A 20,070-nucleotide genomic window follows, 5' to 3' on the forward strand; every position below is an offset into this window, starting at 1 on the left:
ATAACTTACGTGATGTGAAAACTTTAAGATCTAAGACTTTAAGTGGAACGCAGACGGTAATCTTAGTGCTCTAAGTCAGCTCAAACCTACACGCCATTAAAGTCTAGATATTTTCAGGTGAACTGACATATCGATCGTGTTTCAGTGATGCAGGTAATGTAAAATATATCTAACTCACATCCTTCATAACGGCCTCCGTGGTCCAGTAATTTGAGCGTTGGGCTCACGATCCGGAGGTCCCGGGTTCATTTCCTGGTGGGGACATATCACAAAAATCACTTTGTGATCCCTAGTTTGGTTAGGACATTACAGGCTGATCACCTGATTGTCCGAAAGTAAGATGATCCGTGCTTCGGAAGGCACGTTAAGCTGTTGGTCCCGGTTACTACTTACTGATGTAAGTAAGTAGTCGTTTGGCAGCGCAATAGTAACCCTGACACCAGGGTTCATGGAGCTGGTAATCCACCTCACAACCCACACGATAGAAGAAGAACATCCTTAATTAGTATCCCACAGGCTATACTACCGCGGCATCGAATCTTTGGGAACAATACCTACTAGTGACTTAATGCTAGTGACATTGTAACGAATACTTAGGGGGATGATTCAGACCATGATTCTGAGTTAATATCAAGTGGAATTTTCTATCGGAAAATTCACGAGTATGTTAGTGTTTTTTTTTAATTATTTTCAGTTCCATACTTTTGCGACGGAAAAAATCCACTTGATATCAAGTCAAAATCATGGTCTGAATCATCCCTCAAAGTTTACGTTACGTTGTCACCCTGTTTATGACAACAATATTGTATGTGTCCATTCATAGAAAATCCTCCACACAAAATGCCCATTATCCTTTTACGATCGTTTCAAATCGACACGCGACAACTAGGCAACGAGCACATTTCCTGATTCTGGTGCAGTTTCTGTATGAATTCAAATGCAGTTTGCAACGTACACAGTTTCGAAGTTAAATGGGACTTGGCAAACTTAGAGAAATATTCATGTTTACTCGAGACACTCGCTATAAAATATTGTATCAAGAAATATGTTCAGAATAGTCGCAGTTTCAATATGGCCTTTGCATCAACAGGCAAACGCTTCAATTAGCTAACTTGAACTAACTATCAATGAAAATACATGTTCGCTGAAAGTTCCATTTAGAAGTTACAAAATCAAACATTATGCTTGTATAAACGAGCGAACTCGAACTGCAGTGGGGTCTATCCACAAATTGGTGCTCAGTTTACCCCACAAGCGACCCGACCGACCCACATATCCGAAGCTAACGATAAACAAGCGGGGCAGCCACAACCCTAAACGAACAGTCATCTTGTCGCGACCAATATTTTCTAAACACACATTAGGGAACGACTGTTGGCAGCTCGCTCGGGCCTTATCAGAATTACGGTAATTGACGTCCAAGTGGCGTAAAAGTGAATCTGAGCCGTCTCGGAGCGTTGGGGGGCAAGGCGATCGATAACGCCCCTCCCCTTCCGCCCCGCCAGCTGAGATGCGTCTGCTTACAAAGACGCGATTCCGTAATTTGTGCAAATAAACGCTTGATATCGCCTGTTGCGACTAAATGTTTGATATTAAATCTGCTTTCAAGGAGTGAGTTATTCTGCGTAATCTGGGGTATTAGCAGACGTCTTGAGGCGACTCTAAATACTCTTATTATATATACGTATCTTATCTACTGAACATAATTAAATTCGTATATTTTTCGTCGACCTTATAAAGGTAGAGACTTCGTCCGATCTGAGATCCACACAAAAATAAGTAGAAAGTATATGTTTGCGCTTTTCAAAAGGAAAGTGACCAAAGTTTGTCACTTATTTTTCTTCCGATCAATTTGGAAATCCTTTCAAGTAAACGTAACTATGAGATAAACTGGAACTGGAGCTGAACATCATTTCACAAAACAGAGAATACGTTGAATAGTTTTATTTGACTTTCACACTACGAACTCCCAGTATTCAATTCCAACATTAATCTGGAATTTCAAAGGTCTTGTTGGAAAATGCAGCGCATATTTCCATGCTATTTTATTTGAACTTCTAGGATTCTAGGTTATCTATTACCGCGGTTTGGAATTACATTACAAATTTCTTAACAAAACAAAAGGGAAAAATAACCCTCTGAACCGACTCCGACTCCGACTTAACTATGTTAAAAATCTAATATGGAAGATATACTTACCTACTATTATTTTATATCAATAAACAATTAAAAAAACTACTTATAACTGATCTTTCATGCCGCTAACGCAAAAACTAACGAGTAAGTAACTCTTTTCTTATTCTATCGTGTAGGTTTGTGAGGTGAATTATCAACCTCATCAACCCTGGTATCAGGGTAACTATTGAGCCGCCAAAGGCCCCTGATATGGCTCATGTAACGACTACTTACTGAGTAAGTAACTTGTAAAAGATAAATAAGTAAAGTATATTTGCTACTTTTTTTAAACTTTTCTTCCTTGTACTGTTATTCCTAAGATAATTTAACGACTTGACTTGATCACTGTTATTAAACCACATTGTAGTCTATCTGCCGAAGTTAACCGAACCAATTACGACCAGACATCAATTGTGTTATTAAATAATGTCATGCTATAAAATTACAGCACCACTAAATAAATTAACACCTGACGATTCAATATGAAAACAACATTATTGTACTAAGAGAAGAAACTCTTTAAAATTATATTTACATACATATTTGCCAAATCCCCTAAGCAACAGGAAGGTTTGTTCGTTTGTATACTCTTTATTGATTTTAAATATTAACGACCACGTCCTCCGTGGTCCAGTGGTCGAGCATTGGGCTCACGATCCGGAGGTCCTGGGTTCGATGCCCGGTGGGGGCATATCACAAAAAATACTTTGTGGTCCCTAGTTTGGCTAGGACATTACAGGCTGATCACCTGATTGTCCGAAAGTAAGATGATCCGGGTTTCGGAAGGCACATTAAGTCGTTGGTCCCGGTTACTACTTATGATGTTAGTAAGTAGTCGAGCCATGTCAGGGGCCTTTGGCGGCTCAATAGTAACCCTGACACCAGGGTTGATGAGGGTGGTACTTCACCTCACAACCCATACCATAGAAGAAGATTAAGGAAATTTACACACACAAATTTGTACTCGAGTATAGAGTTGCCTAATTGGATTCTCCTTTTATCGGTCGCCTATTGTTTCTCGCAGAAAGGTGTATAGAGGTATATAATGTACTCGACTATGCTTCTTCATTGCACCATGCCATTGAAGGATTTTGAATTGTTCTTGAACGAGCTGGGGCCTATTTTATAAAACTTATAATTGTAAATTACAATGACAATTCAATGTGCATTCCGGAGTGTGTGATTAGAAATATTTTGCATCTGTAAATTAGTTACGCAGCGAACGGCGAATTGTCTTTGTAATTTACAATTGTAAGTAAAAATACAGTAAAAATCTTGCATCAAAAAAAGGTTGTATGTCTTAATTACGGACTTATTTCTTTGTCATTTTATAAGTATGATTTTAAGCTATTTAAATCATTATTGATTATGCAGTTACAATACCAATTATGTCGTCCCTTCCTTTAATTATTACAACAACATAACATTATTATAAGCATCGCGCGTGCATCCGAGAAGGGGTAAACTGAGGTACTTATATACAATATATACACCCTTTCCTCGCCAGCTATATTTAAGTCACATGAATGTGTGTTTAAATATTGTATAACATAACATAACATAACATAAACAGCCTATATACGTCCCACTGCTGGGCACAGGCCTCCCCTCAATCAACCGGAAATATTGTATAAATAATTAAATAATATAACGTAATAAATACTCTATTGCGCACGCAGGAGATTGATTTCCTAATTAAATAGAGTAAAAAAATAAATAAATAACAATTGATAAAAGAGTTATATCATCCCTTTAATAGATTCAATCAGCAATCTTTCAATTTTTACATTTGCCATGTACTTAGTTAAGAGTCTTTTTGTAATTATTACTTTTTATTTTGGCACAATAGAGTTTATTTGTATTGTATTGTATAGGTTATCGAACAAAGTAAAAGTACCTACCTACTTCATAGAATATATTTTACTCCCATAAATAAAATATAACTGCTTATTTTTTTAACATTAGCAATGAAAAGTTGTACACCCCTGTAAATGACAAGTCGCCACCACAAATAAACAACCTCACGTTTCTAGCTACTCATTACGGCTCATTCAGTGCGGTCGCTCCGCTATCACGTGACTTGTCACACAGGTTTGTTATTACTGCACATTTCGTATGCAAACACACATTTTGATGCCTCGTGGATATTCATAAATTCACGCCCTTTTAAGACGGCTAAGTACTCATACACACATACATAAACTCATGCCTATGACACACACACTAGCTTACATTAGTTCTTTTTTATTCATATCTGGAAATGTGTTTGGATCATAAAAGTAATAGGCAACATTTGACCATAACATCAGAAAGGAAACAATCCCTCTGACGGATTTTACGTACAACATACCCCGGAAGGCAAGAAACTGCTCCTCAACACGTTCAACTGAACGGATTCTGTTTTTCATTCACTCCCAATGCAGCATAGAAGCAAACGAATCATCATCATCTCCCTAGCGTTACCCCGTTTTCACAGGGTCTGCTTACCTAACCTGAAGATTTGACAGGTCCGGTTTTTTTACAGAAACGAGTGCCTGTCTGACCTTCCAACTGGCGAAGGGAAAACCAGCCCAATACAGGTTAGGTCACATACCTCCGAAAACGCATTTCTCGCGAATGTGGGTTTCCTCACGATATTTTCCTTCACCGCTGAGCACGTTATACTCATTTATGATCCAAACATGAATTTGAAAACAAATTCGTCTATCATTCGAACCTGCGACCTCAAAGTGAGAGGCAAGCGTTCTACCAACTGGGCTGGGCTGTCTGAATGTGTTTTTATTTAAATCATGCAGCATGGACCATAGAGTATTAGATATACTATACTGCGATCCTATACTTTCGTCTCTCATTAGTCATCATTTCTTCATACATGCTCACCCGTTACATATAAGGAAGGATACACCTAAAATATAAGCGCGAAAAATTAAACTTTACTCTGAAGTCTGTAGAAATTTTTATATTGATATTTTTAATTTCTTCTGGGCCGCAGTAAATAGGTCGACCGTCCGGACTCGGACCACGGCTTGCAATTTGGTAACCCCTGGTGTATACAAAATCGAATATTGCAAACATTCCCGGTCGGGAAGGACGTCAGTGTCATCTCTGTGCGCATCAAATATTAACACGATGCTAAAGCTCGTACATACATATCTACTAGTATATCTTTGCCTTCTTCTTCTATCGTGTGGGTTGTGAGGCGGATTACCAACCCCATCTACCCTGGTGTCAGGGTTACTATTGAACCGCCAAAGGACCCTGACGCGGCTCATGTAACGACTACTAACTTGCATCAGTAAGTAGTAACCGGGACCAATGGCTTAACGTGCCTTCCGAATCAGGTGATCACCTTGTAATCTCCTAACCAAACTAGGGATCACAAAGTGATTTTCGTGATATGTCCCCACCGGGATTTGAACCCGGGACCTCCGGATCGTGAGCCGAACGCTCAAACCATTGGACCACTAAGGCCGTTATCATATCTTTGCCTTAAACATACAAAGCCAACAAAGTAACAGGCCTCCACAAATAGGAACAAAGAAAATTTCCTTTCTCGCTCGCTTAGCTGGGTTTTCTCTAAACATAAGTTTCCTTTATAAATAGATTGTTCAAGTCACAATACTTCCGGGGTAAATAAAGAGGGCGTCAATCTTTATTCTGGGTGGTTTGAATGAAAAAGAAAAGCTCGGAAGAAGAACCGATATGCTAAAAGAGATTTCTACTAGAAATAAGCCACAGTCTATCTGTCTTGTGGCTTGTGGGCCTGCCTACCCCGTTGGAAATTAAGCAAGACTTTGGTTAGGGGATTTAAAATATTCCTCACGCCTTTCCACACCATTTTTGCGTAATCACTATGATGAGTCCCTATTACCGTTAGTATGTCGTCACAGGACAACAAGAAGCCAGATAGGCATTTGTTTCTAAAGATCAGTACGATTGAGTTTATTTTTTACACGACGACGTATCACTTTTCTTAATTTTAGTGGAGTCAATAAAGGTATCCACTATTTATTTGTCAGAGAAAAGTCCGGTTTTAATTATTTATCTATTTGAGATGTATTTTTTATATTAAGGATTTAAAATTAGTAACGGCCTCCGTGATCCAGTGGTTGGGCTTTCTGCTCACGATCAGGAGGTCCCGGGTTCGAATCCCGGTGGGGACAAATCACTTTGTGATCCCTAGTTTTGTTAGGACATTGCATTCGGAAGGCACGTTTAACCGTTGGTCCCGGTTACTACTTACTGAAAGTACGTAGTCGTTACTTGAGTCACGTCAGGGGCCTTTGGCGGCTCAATAATAACCTTGACACCAGGGTTGATGAGGTTGGTTATCCACCTCACAACCCACACGATAGAAGAAGAAGTAACAACTTGAATAGTGCAAAATATTTCGACCATATAACCGGACTTGTCCCTGCCAAATATGAAGTTAGGAGGCTCTCGCTTCATCGGATCTGCTATTTGCGCCGTTTATACAATACACGGCATGTAATTTGTGCACAAAGTGTTAGTTGGCTTTGTTTCCAGTGTTCCCTTTGATAATAACTACCATTCGTATAACACAGGCCCAACAAAAGGTTTGTTATTACAGACCACTTCACTTTATTCTTGTTTCTTCACATTATTCTGTCTGGCTGCATTGTAAAGGCTCTTTATTAAAACAAAGTAATATTAACTTAATAGAAAAATGCAATTTCCTTTCCCTTTTGTAGTTGTAACCAGAGCTTGTTCGATGTGGTTATTTAGTGACGTAAAAATAGAATAGAATAGAATATGTTTATTTATCGAAAAACTTAAACATGTGTCTACATGTTTAAGTTAACAATTGGTTGATTGAAGGCAGGCCTGTGCCCAGCAGTGGGACGTATGTAGGCTGTCTATGTGTGTGTATATGTATACATTACTGGCGGACCCGCACTAGGGAAACCCTGTATCTCAGAAACGCGGGAAAGGGAAGCATATTGACATAACATAAATGTAAGGGGGTAGGCAGAGCTACAAGTCAGAAAACTAATTGGGGCTACAGTTATACCCACCCTTAAACAATCCCTAAAAAAAACCGTAATAGCCCTGTTCGTAGAAGGCGTGACTTACGTAGTTCACGGATTCGATTCCCGCCTCGTGCTCTAAACCACTGAATTCGACATTATGTGTACGGTCACGAGCATTAATATGTATACACTTTGGTACCATGTCTTATTAACTTTTTTGACAAATTAAACCGCAAGTCTCATTAAATGTCAAATATTCACGGCTGTATCATGCGACAGGGTTCTAAAGTGGGTACATGATATTGCTCATGACTGTACGAATTCGTGTTTGGATCATAGATAATTGATATCACGTGATTTCCAGGATCTGTGTCCGGTTAATGGCGCCCCCTATATTAGGTACGTGGGACTTAAAAATAGTAGGTGGGGAGTAGGCAATATTGATTTTTTCCTTTTCCTACTTCTATCCAGATCCTTTTATCTTCAAATAATCCTTCAGTCTATCGTTTATTAAGTATGTTTATTAATACTAATGATATTAAAATTTAACTTCTTCTTTTTATTATTATTTTATTATTATTCCTCTCCTGATCCTCACCTTTTCCAAATTCCGTTCCCTATCCGGTATATTTTATTATTGAAAAGTTTCCTCGTTTTAACGACTGCACAGTAACAATATGAAAAGATAATTATTATTGAAGACTAACTCACGATTTATCACTCAAGATTTGTCATTGGCGCATCGCTAGCCGCGGAAGCCAGAAGAAAAAAAAAATGATTTTAAAGATGAATGAACGTGGCCTTTTCAGGCTCCTAAACACATTATTTACCTTCGTAATATTTCTTTAAGAACATCATAGAAGGAAAAATTGAAGGAAAGAGAGGAAGGGGTAGGACTTAGGAGAACATTTTTGAAACAAATAAAAGAGATGCAGGTGTCGTATCAGGAGGTGAAGGATTTGTCGGAGAGAAGAGAGGAATAGCGAGCTTGTAATCGCGCAGTTGTTAAATTATGAGAGAGAGAGAGAGAGAGAGAGAATATTTATTTACCATCAGTCTAGCTGAGAAGTAATCTTTTAATTCAATCCATCAGTTTATCAGAGTGATCCGTGTATTAGATTAGCATAACAAGACCCTTCGTTATTTACAACTGAGTCACAACCTCTTTATTACCATGTTATTCGTATAAGTACTTAATTTTTTTAAAAAAACACAAGATAGACTTTCGAAAAACATTAAATTTTGTTTATTTATTTATAAAAACATACACCAACAGCTTATATATTAAAACATTAAATAAAATAAAAGTTACATCATCATTTAATTTTGTTATAAGTTACAAAGGAAGCTGGAAAAATTATCTACATAACATAACATAAATAGCCTATATACGTTCCACTGCTGGGCACAGGCCTCCCCACAATCAACCGGAAGCGGTATGGAGCATACTCCACCACGCTGCGCCACTGCGAGTTGCGAAAGTGTGTTTTACGACTAATAGTCGGGTGCAACGACTTAACGTGCCCTCTGAAAAACGGAATCTTACTTCTTCGGACAACCAGGTGATTCAAGCCTGCAATATCCTTACCAAACAAAGGACAGTATCACAACGTTCGACATTGTCCCCATCGGGAATCGAACCCGGACCTCCAGATCGTGAGCCTAACGCTTTAACCACTAGACCACGGAGGCTGTGTAAAATTTATATACTTGTATACTTTAGAAAAAATAATAAAAAAAGTGTAGTAGGTACTTAGCGTGTGAGTATACACACTTACAATATTCAATATTCCGACTAGTTACGTCGAGTTGTTTACATTTAGGGTTAAAATATCTATTAAATGTCGCCTTGGAATAAATGGGTCACTCACTACGTATTCGTTTTGTTTAGAACTACTAATAAACACTGTTGCCTAACAACGGACTTCTTTAATAATACGTGGGCGATTCTATAAAGATGAAATAATTCATACTTCTATGCTGTTAAGCAAATAAAAAACATAGAACACGTTCAGCTGCTTGTCTTCCCGGATATGTCGTAAAATCCGACAGAGGGATTGTGTCCTCTAACATGATAGACTAATGTTATGGGCGATAACCTGATCCGTTATCACCATAAGGTTCATCATATCCAGCTTACGACATCATATCAACAGTGGTTGCAAGTTGTCTCTGATTACTACTGGCTCTGCCCACCCCATTAGGGATTACGGGCGTGGGTTTATGTATGTATGTAAATAATTCATTGATTTTTGCTTTGATTATTGAATGCAAAGATTTTACGAAAATGCATTATTATTAACAACAATAGCCATTAAGACCCTTTGGTTAAGTTGAATTCCGATTACGCGGGTACCAAAAGTGACTGCAATTTGACTGACAGACATATAAAATACTTTATTGAGCATAATGATCACAAGATACAGAGATAAGGACAACAGATAAAAGGCACAACAGGCGGCCTTATTGCTAATGCAGTAATTTCTTCCAGACAACCTTTGGGTACAAGAAAATTTTGTACAAATATAGTAAACTGATAATTTATAAGAAACTTGCGTACTCCAATAGGAACTAAAAATGTTGTTTCAATTACCAGATGCCAGTTAGAATTGAATTACAACATGCAACAAAACAAAATCAGCCAACAAAATCGGATTGTTTGAAATCCAACTCTATTGGTTGCTTAAACCCACCAGGAACAAAAGTCATAATTGGAATAAAGCTAGATATTTTATTTAAACTTCCTAGGTTTTAAACCACTGAATACAATTGCAAAACTAGTTTGAATGTAAATTGGAATAGGTGAATTGAGTTTGCACTCTGTTGGAAATATACGATAATAGGGTAGTTTCAAAATAGTCAAATTTTTTCTTTTTTCTAAACGTCAATACACGATATTACTATGGAATTTGTATGAAAAAGCAACCTGTGACGTCGTAGAAAAATGTCGTACTTTATTATTACATTTTTCTTAATTAAAATTCATAAGTAAGTTACATGGAAAAAAATGAACATTTTGTCATCTTTAGCTCTGTCTTTATTTAATAATCAGAATTTCATAATTTATCTGTGACTTAGGAAACTACCCAATTGCCTCTGTCTGTCTCTGTCTGTCACCTTTTCACACTTAAACTGCTAAACGGAATTAAATGGTATGGAGATAGTTTGAGAACCAGGGAAGAACATGTGCTTACTTAAACTTATTTCCCTCGGCGCAGCGGCCCGTATTGGATCTTGATCTCCAACTAGAAAAGACACGATTCCCTCCACAAGAAAGAACAGAGGATTTAATACCCGAATTAATCCTTTAACACTTTCACGGATACAACGCCTATCCGTTGTTCCGCCTAACCATGTTCCGATACCAATTACCGTACTATTACGAACGAAAGGTCAGTGACCGGTGGTCAGTATCCAATAAAATGTTAAGGGGATGAAAATAGGTGGAAATAAAATGATGAACTGTGCGCGATTATCGAAATCCACGCTAGTGGACGCTTGTAATATTGTACTGCAAGCTACAATGGCAAACGAGTTAAATTCCTTAACAAAAATCAAATTGAGTATCTCCTAAAATGTTCACCTTGTAGATCCTTTCTATTTTGGCCGCATTACCACTCTACAGCAAGTGAGACGACGATCAAAGCAAACCTAATCAAAATAAATAAATCTCCTTCGAAAGAAATATGATATCTATTTCAATTGCCTTGAAGATCAGATCTGCCTACATACAAATGTACGTATATTTCCATACGTGCATATTGATATTAAAATCTAGTTGGATATGGATGGATATCTAGTATCCAAGAATGAAACACCTATGGCATGAAAGTTTCGTTTTTATATTGTTGGGAGGTACATCGTCGTCTTAAATAATGTTTGTCAAACAGACGTGTGCTTATTGCTTGTAACTTTACCTACACACAAACCCGAATGAGCCAACATTGGAAACAAACTGTAGTGATCTTCAGAACATTAAGCATTCAAAAATAGATATTCCCAGCGTACTTAACGAAATTCCGCGTCTAAAATAAGTAACGAGAAAACACTCGTTGAACTAGTTGCGTTTTGTTAATTTTTCTACAAAGTATTGCGAATGTTCCCGTTCCGTGTGTTATTTAATATTCGTAGAATCGCCGACGAAGGCCGTTTAAAACTTTTATTGGAATAGTTTGGCCATCGCTGCCTCCCGCTCTTACGTGCCCCGATGGATATTACTTTTTTACGATCCTGTTTTGTTTCACAGCAGGCAAATACTTAACTCGTAATTTTACTTCAAATTAATAAATTCCGTTTCGAGTACCTACATAATCGGGTTTTTTTATTACACATGCTCCTTTGTGTAGCTAAGCTATACCATGCTCGTAGGATTAAATATAATTATGTTCACAAAATGTAATTTAATCTCAATATTCTCATTATATTTGAGTCATGTAATACACCATTGAAAAGCTTTAGTTACTTAATAAAAAAAGTAAAGGCAAACCTGCCTGCGCTACGTACCTATTTGAAAACACATTTCTACATATCATTTTTGGCACAAGTTTAAAACTCGCTAAAAATATTTGTTATTCTTATTTAAACTGTACATTAGCTCAGTTTATTTGTTTTAACACATGCTGCTTATTATCTTATCTCGTTTTTTTTTTCTTTTATAGTCATTAAGCGTGGCGCGTGCCAGGTAGGCAGGTATAAAATTCGGTTGGTTTTGAACTTTTTTCAAAGGGACAAGAATAAAAAAGAACCACACGTAACACCGTGTGTTCATGCGTTAACACACCACACATGCTTTGGCAGATGTTCCTGTTACAAAAAAGTAGTAGACACATGTAGTGATTATATTGCGTTACTACGTTACGATTGGTCAAACCAGATTCATACATTATCAAATTAACATGTAGAGAGTAATTACTTTAATTTCAATCAAACAACATAATAAACAGTTTTGTGTTCAGTTTCTATATTAGGTATATTATTTTATTCACATAGGACAATTTCCCGTTGCTTTTTCTAACCAAATCTCTGCACTCACAATATTTAATTAATGTCTTTTTGTGCCAAAATAAAACATTAAAATTAATTTCTAATGACGCGTCTATTAGGGCAAATGATAACTATCGATAAAAATCGTACTCATTCCCCTTTCCTATCAAGATTTCCGTTAAGTCATTTCGAAGAAAACCGACCGTAACAATAACGGCCATCTGTCATGGGGCAAATCATACAACAAAAGGTTTTTTAAACCGACGGCTGCAGTTGGATAGTTAGTTTACAAACTGGTTGCAGTCAACCAATTCTCATTTTAATACCAATAAACTACAATACACAATAAACTTACTCTTATAGTAATATTTGTTTTTTTATTGTTGCAGGATGTGATCGCCAACGTCGACCCATCAATGACGGTAACATACATCTGACCACATCGTACAATGCGGTCACAGGCTACGAAACCTTTACCTAAGAAAGGGGCTTTGAGTAAGACAGCTAAAACGGCCACCGCTGCTAAGCAAGCTAAAAAGAAAGCAGCATCGCCAAAGAAAGTAAAGAATTTGGTTAATAAATCATTAGTAAAAAAACCCAAAAAGGCAGCATCAAAAGACGACATCGCCAGTGATGGAGATACTACATCCTCCGATAAAAATGATACATCTACAGAAACTATCAAAAGTGGGCCTTCAAAAGCAAATGCTTCGAGAAGCAATTCTCCAACGAAAAAAGCCAAGAAAGAGCCTAAAGAAAAAAAGGACACGTCTAAAAGTCCTCCAGGATCAAAAAATGTCGTGGTCAAAAAAATCGTAAAACCGACCAAAAAACCTAAATTATCCACTAAGAAAGGAGTAAACGATAATGATGATATAAAGTACAAAATTAATTTGGATGTAGCTAAAAAGGTTAAATCAAGATTTTCGAAAGCTAAAACCATTGTAAAGAAAAGTAACGCCAACCAGAAGAAAATTGGAACACCCCAAAAGAAACAGGAAAAAGGACCACAAGATAAGAATACTACAGACGATAAAGAGAAGTCTAACGATAAAAATGAGAATACTGAGGATAACGCAAAATTGACTGAAGCTAACAATGATACCCAAGACTCTCGAGATGAGAAAAAAGAAGAATCCAAACCTGAAAATTATAAATCAAGCGGTGATGCTCCAAATATCAGTGATCCCAATACTAATTTATCAGCAAACACTCAACCCGAAACACCAAAAGTTGAGACTGAAAGACCTCCTAAATTTTTTACATCTACTAGATCTCCTAGGATGGTTGATATTGATGTTAAATGCTTTAAAACTTCAAAAGGTAACCTAAGCGTATCGGAAAGATTTTTATCACTTAAATGTGAAACTAAAACAGATGACAGCAACAAAGATAAAAACTCTTCTAATACTCTAGTGTCTCAAGGTCCAGATATCGACGTTTATACTTTTACAGAAAAAGTTGACTCCCCAAAGAGTATTCTATCTGATTTTCGTAGTCCCATCAACAAAAACATCGGGAGGGTTCGACCAATAGCTCGGGTAAAGGGCACAGTTATCGACAAAAAGACAGAATCAGAAAAGAAAAAATATTCTCCGCATAGGCCAATTGAGGAAGTAGTTCAACAATTAAAAGCAAACAAACGATCAGAAGAATTGACCACTACTACTCAAAATGAAAACAGTCAATCTACAACGAGTGTGGAGTCTAGTGCTAGTAACAATGAGAAAGAATCAGAAGATAAACCAACACCCATAGTGAGTAAATCGTATAAAATGGTTGCAAGAAAATCAAGCGTTACTGGAAAACCGTTCAGTCCTATCAAATTTCTCGATCAAGAACCTTCTTCAAGCAAGACCGACACTAATAATGCTGGTACCGCTACAAAAAAAGCCCCAAGTAAAGCAAAAAAACAACAGAAAAAGACTACTTTGTCTGATGATGAGCTTGACACTTGTAAATTTTCACTCAACCCCAAAACTTTCCATTACTCTTCTTCCGAAGAAAGCGTGAGTGAGTCAAATGACGATAATGACACCAAAGAGTCTTCTGGATCAGATGCACCTAAAAATAAGAAAACTAAAAATAAAAAGTACAAGAGAATTACAGACAGTGCTAAGAAAACAACTTCAAAAGAGTTGAAAGAGCTTTCAAAAGATTCACTAGTGGATCTTAAAGATGATTCTATAATATTAGGTGACAAGCCAAGTAAACGCAGGCTTAAGCTTCTTTCAATGTGGACAGGCCCTAAAAAGCATAGAATGGCATCACTCAATGCTATTGCAAAAGTTCATTGCTTGTATGAAAACGAGAGCCGAACACACATGGAATTAGGGTTGATGAAAACCGTAGACCGCCAACCAATTCCGAGTACATCTAAGGTACAAATTACTAAAAAGAAAGATTCTAAATCCAAGGAAACTGAAAAACAAGAAAGCACTTCCGAATCTGAATATGAAAATAGAAAAGACAGCAAAAATGAAAGTTCAGAAAGCTCAGATGATAATCCCCCATCCAGAACATTACGCGGTGTACCAGGTATTAGAAGTGCAGGGAAGTATTGGGACCCTAAATCTTCTACTTCATCTAGCGAGGACAGCGAACTGGAGTCTAAGAAGAAAATAAATAGCCCAGAAAAGAAGAAAGCGCCTTCTAAACCGTCTACCTCAAAATCCGATACAGAAAAACCTCCGGCGAAGATGAAAAAAACAGCTGGAGTTCCTGTAAAGAAAAAACGCAATAGAAATGAGGTAGTGATGGATTTGAAGGATATGGTGGTCCAAAAACGCATGGCTAGTCTGAACGCAACTGCTATATTGGCAGCAAGTTATGAGAAGCGTTCGCCTAAATCGAATAAAGATGATACTACATCGGATTCCTGTAGTGATGAATCTTTTTCTCAGAAGTCAAAAAACGGGGTAAATTCCGGCGTAAAGTCGGAAATAAAGCACGAAGATACTAAAAAGGAAATTGAGGAAACTGTCATGACTGACAGCAAGCAGAAAGTGGAGGTGATTGTCAATCAAGACACTGACGTGACTATTACCGGGGTGTACTCTACTCACCATCATGAAGGCTTCTGCACAGTATCTCATCAGCAATACCGCATTTCTTCGACGAGCCATACCCAGACTACTTCCACGGCTAACTGTGAAAAGGTAAGAACTATTAAGTATTTCCTATCGATAACTAGGTTTTATTACTACAGAGATAGTTTATATCAATTTGTCTTCACAATTTCCTTGGCAAGCATAACTCCCCTCAAAAGACGATAAAGGCAGGATAAAAGCCGTTAAAGATTTATTCAGAATTTTGTTTCCGCTTATTTTCACGACGCTTTTAACGACACAAACCAAACGTCGAGAAATAAATACTTACCCTAATAGTGGATAGTCAGCAAATCGGATCACGATGCTTAAACCCGCTATAAAGATTCAACCCCACGGCGTTTCTCTCTCATTAATATCCGGTGATGAAGTAAGTTCTATGTAAACACGGTTCGGGACCTCATCCGAGTATTATCCCTCATCTCTTTAGCGTGGTCTGTCTCTTATTCTGAACCTTTTGCACATACGCAAAGAGAATATAAATACACTGCACATACGAGTAGAGTGTGTGTGTTGAGGCATTTCTCTGTTGGCGCGTAAACAATTTGCACGTGAAAGGAGTAACCGTTGTGTACCCTTGACGCTGATTAGATCTTCCGACGCGTCTTATTAACGTTATGATAAACATTCGAGGCTATATACGTGCAGGTTAAGCAGACTATTAATATGTTCAATAAATGAGCAGGAGAATTAGTATTAAAATGTTTCTCCGTAGTTAATAATATATAAGATTATGTTAACTTCTCGGGTAAAATAACAGTTACTTTTGATTGAAAACAATTTATTATTATCATAGGATCTTTGCCGTAATATTTATCTTGTTCTCTTGTGTACTAAGGCATATTTAATGTACACCCTAAACTAATTAGAGACAAGACAATGTATGCTCTCATTTTATATCACAATCGTGCTTAAATCTAGGGATTAAATGTAAATCTATTCCACCTTAATCCAAAACGAAGGTTAAAATTACCTCTGGCCTTAGCCAAGTTCCAAACGATTATGACATCGATTAAAATATATCAGATTGACAATATGTCGTCTAATTTCACCTTATGGCAACCTCATACATTGCTTGTCACTTTCACTGATGATTGTCATAATCATAATCGTTTGTAACTTCGCAAGCGTAAATTATATTCCGCGCCTCGAAAAAAGTCCCGCGGTCACGGATAGTGTCGTAGATATTGCCTAAAATGATTATGATTTGTCAATTAGTTCATCTGTGAATTTCTTGCGTTGCACGGGCTATATTTTAAATCTTAAGTCTTCGTTTTGTAATAAGGCTGATGGTGTTAGATTCAAATACACACATATACACTTTGAAACCATGTCACATTATCTTTTTTGCCAAATTAAACCGTAAGTCTCATTAAATGTCATATATGATAGTGCGATAGGGTTCTTAAGTGGGTACATGATATTGCTCATGATTGTACATAATGCTAGGTAAGTTTCTGATACCCGACGACTTTACTATCCAACAGGCTGCAGGGTAACCGCGCACGGCTTGAATTATATTGAGGATTTTGACCAATAGACGCAACGAATGCTATCTACATGGATAGACGTCGTACGGCTATTGGTCAAAGCTCTCGATATAACTCGCGCCGCGCGTGGCCGGTTGCCGTGCCGCGACGGCAGATGACTTATCGTCATACTTTACTTTCCTTAGCACCAGAGACTCGCATGGTGTCGTGTACATATGTAGAGCATAATTTAAGCATGCATAATTGGTAATAAATATTTGCTACAGGAGGGTTGTCCTCGAGATGAGGCGCGCTACACCCCGCTCTCTGCGCTGTCGTCCATGCAGCCCCCCGCAGAACATGCTCACGGACATCCACATCCAGGTAAATATATCATTAATAACCCGTGTAAATTAAAAAGACACCTCACGTCTGTAGATTTGCCTACTAGCGAGATGTCTTGTAGATTCACAAAAGTGTACTTTGTTGATTTAAGTAGCTGAAGATTTTTTAAAGCTGTTGTCGAGTACTCGTACGTACAGCTTTGTATTTTAAAAATGACACTTTGTGTACATTGTAAATATAAATAAATAAATAAAAAAGTACTTAAAACTGGGAGATCGACAATTCCAAGTCAAAAACTCGACTTAGTCACTAAGCATTTAAAAATGTGGTTACACATTTATTCACAACATCTGCTTAATTTTCGCATCACGTGTAAATTTCGAAAGCGAAAATCACCTACCCTCATATATTTTAACGTGTTATCAAGATTTTGACACTCCCTCGACACCCCGGGCTGTCAAAATTGCCGACAACAAGCGACAACTTTATAAAGTAAAACATTACTGTTAATGGTAAAATACATAAGCAGTCGATAAATGTCAAAGTGCTATAAAAAGTTTCAAATGTTTCAAATGTCGACGCTAAAATTACAATTGAAATCGACTTGAAGATATATCCATGGACATATTGTAAGGTTTTTTGGACGAACTAAGTAATCGTCATCGTAAACATATTATGTAATTAGATTACATACCTACATACATAATCTCACGCCCATGGAATTCCATAATCTGCTTAACACCGTGAGATTATGTAATTAGAATAACATTAATGGTTTTTTTTTATAAAAGTCATAATTCATAATTACTTTTCCACTTCTCTTTTAGTCGGTATTTATTTAAGCGTGTAATTTAATTGATTTATAAAACAAAAAATATAAATAATTGCATTCAAAATTATCTTTGTCTCATACCATGACTAATGATATGCAATTGATGAATTCAAGACTAAAATTACAACATTATTTCTTTAAAGTACCTAAGTAACGTATATAAATCGTGTTTTAAAAATGTCATGCCTACTTACATGCGTAATATACGTATTTTATTATGATAGTTGAGCAGTTTTGTAAACTCGAAAGGGTCGAGCTAAAAGGTTGGCCTTTCCAAAGGTATTTGTATCGGAATTAACTTGCAGACTTTATGTAAAGGGTCACCCTATAACTTTTTGCGAATCCCCACTTTACGAAGATTTCCGAACGGATCGAACAGAATGATAAATGAGCAACCTTTTCAGATCAGAGTGATTAATTAACCCTGAAACTGATTCACCGGAAAACGCCCAGTAGCAAATGAAAAATAATGTTTAATCTTCGCACTCCTTTTGTGAGAGGCAATCATCGCTTCAAGGAAAGTCTGCTAGATATTGCTTGTGATCTCAGCTGTTCTGGCGAAAAGACATTTTCCTATAAAAGTATTGAGTTTTAAGTATTGATTCTTCAAATATTTTTCCTCTCAGACGATGTCCTGAGCCGAGATTCGCGCCCAACTGGACACCCTCAGACCTGTTGTCTTAAACGTTGAACCGGGTGAGAGCCTTCAGCGCTCCCCATTTGTCCGGCTAAGTAGTTAATGCTATCTGCGGCAATTCTACAATAAGTCACGTAAAAAAAAGTATTGACTCAGACCTATTAATATTGAATTTTTCACCCGGTAGTTCTCTATCGTTGCATTTAAGCTGTGCTTAAAATTAAAAATAATTTTGTACTTGTCTGTTTTCATTCTATATTCATTTCATGCCGTTGAAATTAAATGGACGATGACCGTATACTACTATAAGAGATTTATTTCGTTACGAGACAAATGGCAATGTCATTATGGTACTGAATAGTAGGCAATAAACGTTTGAAATTGATATTAAAACAGCCACACACGACGCTCTGATGCCCGGCCTATTAGAAATTCAACGCAAATTACCGTTGACACTATTCGAATGCATCCACACTCCACGCCTTTGTGGCAAATATTAACGGAAGGTATATTCATATTCAGATAAGCATATATGCATTTTTAGCAATCTTATAAAGTAAGTTAAGAAGGGAAAGAGGGTAATTTAACCAGCAATGGTACAGTAAGGCCTGAGAAAAAAGTCACGAATACGCACTCACAACGTTGTCATGATCGCAGAGTGGCAGATACTTTACGTATCAACGAGTTTTCGAGGCGCTTTATTGCTAAAGATAAAATATTTGTGAAGTTGTGATAGCTTACTAACATATCAAATAAAAATCTTCCAATAAGTTGACAAGACACCGTCTCTTAGTCGACCTTCACAAATATCCCGACAGGACAAACAGTCTTGTAAGTACGTTCGGTATATTTTACGAGTAAGCCACTATAGCCTAACATTATGAGAAGCAAGAATCAGTCCAACTTTTCCAAGAGTCAAGTAATAAAGACGAGACAATAAATAATAGGAAAGCTAGACACATATGTTATTAGATTATGACTATGACTACTTGTTTGCAATATAAGATAAAACATTATGTACCTACTTAAGTAGTAAGTAATAGTACTTAATGTGACTCAGTATGTCCTAGTAATTTGACATTGTGCTAGCCTCGCAAGTGTAAGCCTAAGCGACTATTGTCTAGCAATCCAAAAGTACAGTATTCAGATAGCAATAATTCAGCAAATATTGTCCATTGGCAGAACTCCGCTATAAATATAAAGCTAGTGCTTAGCTTCTCCAAATATTCCACTTAATCATATAAATGTGGGAACATAGCATTTTGTCAGAGAATCCGTTCGGTCGTTTAGACGTCTGAGTCGTGTTCTTTAGTATCCATCATCGCGCCGGCTTGCCTCACTGAACGTTAATGGGTCAATGTTTCATCAGCGACCTCGCTCGACTCACTTTCGATGTGACCCACACAAATTGTACTTGTAGCTATGATGACCGCGCGACTGCTTTGTAAAGGTTACAGGCTCGATTCCCAAGGGATTACAACGTTACAGTTTGTTTTCGGATGCGTGTGTGATGTTTGATATGACAACTTGA

The 20,070-nt window shown here is 37.2% G+C and overlaps 1 protein-coding gene across 6 annotated transcripts in view; it reads left to right on the forward strand.

The window, feature by feature from the left end:
• Window positions 1–20,070, forward strand: part of LOC126372932 (uncharacterized) — a 223,257-nt gene that overhangs the window by 45,563 nt on the left and 157,624 nt on the right. For all 6 annotated transcript variants that reach the window (XM_050018833.1, XM_050018836.1, XM_050018837.1 and 3 more), the window contains exons 2-3: window positions 12,539–15,307; window positions 17,013–17,109. In XM_050018833.1, coding sequence (XP_049874790.1) covers window positions 12,599–15,307; window positions 17,013–17,109 — 2,806 coding nt within the window. In that variant the 5' untranslated portion in view covers window positions 12,539–12,598. The remainder of the gene's footprint in view (window positions 1–12,538; window positions 15,308–17,012; window positions 17,110–20,070) is intronic.

The sequence above is a fragment of the Pectinophora gossypiella genome, chromosome 15 (assembly GCF_024362695.1).
Source record: "Pectinophora gossypiella chromosome 15, ilPecGoss1.1, whole genome shotgun sequence".
Lineage (NCBI taxonomy): Eukaryota > Metazoa > Arthropoda > Insecta > Lepidoptera > Gelechiidae > Pectinophora > Pectinophora gossypiella.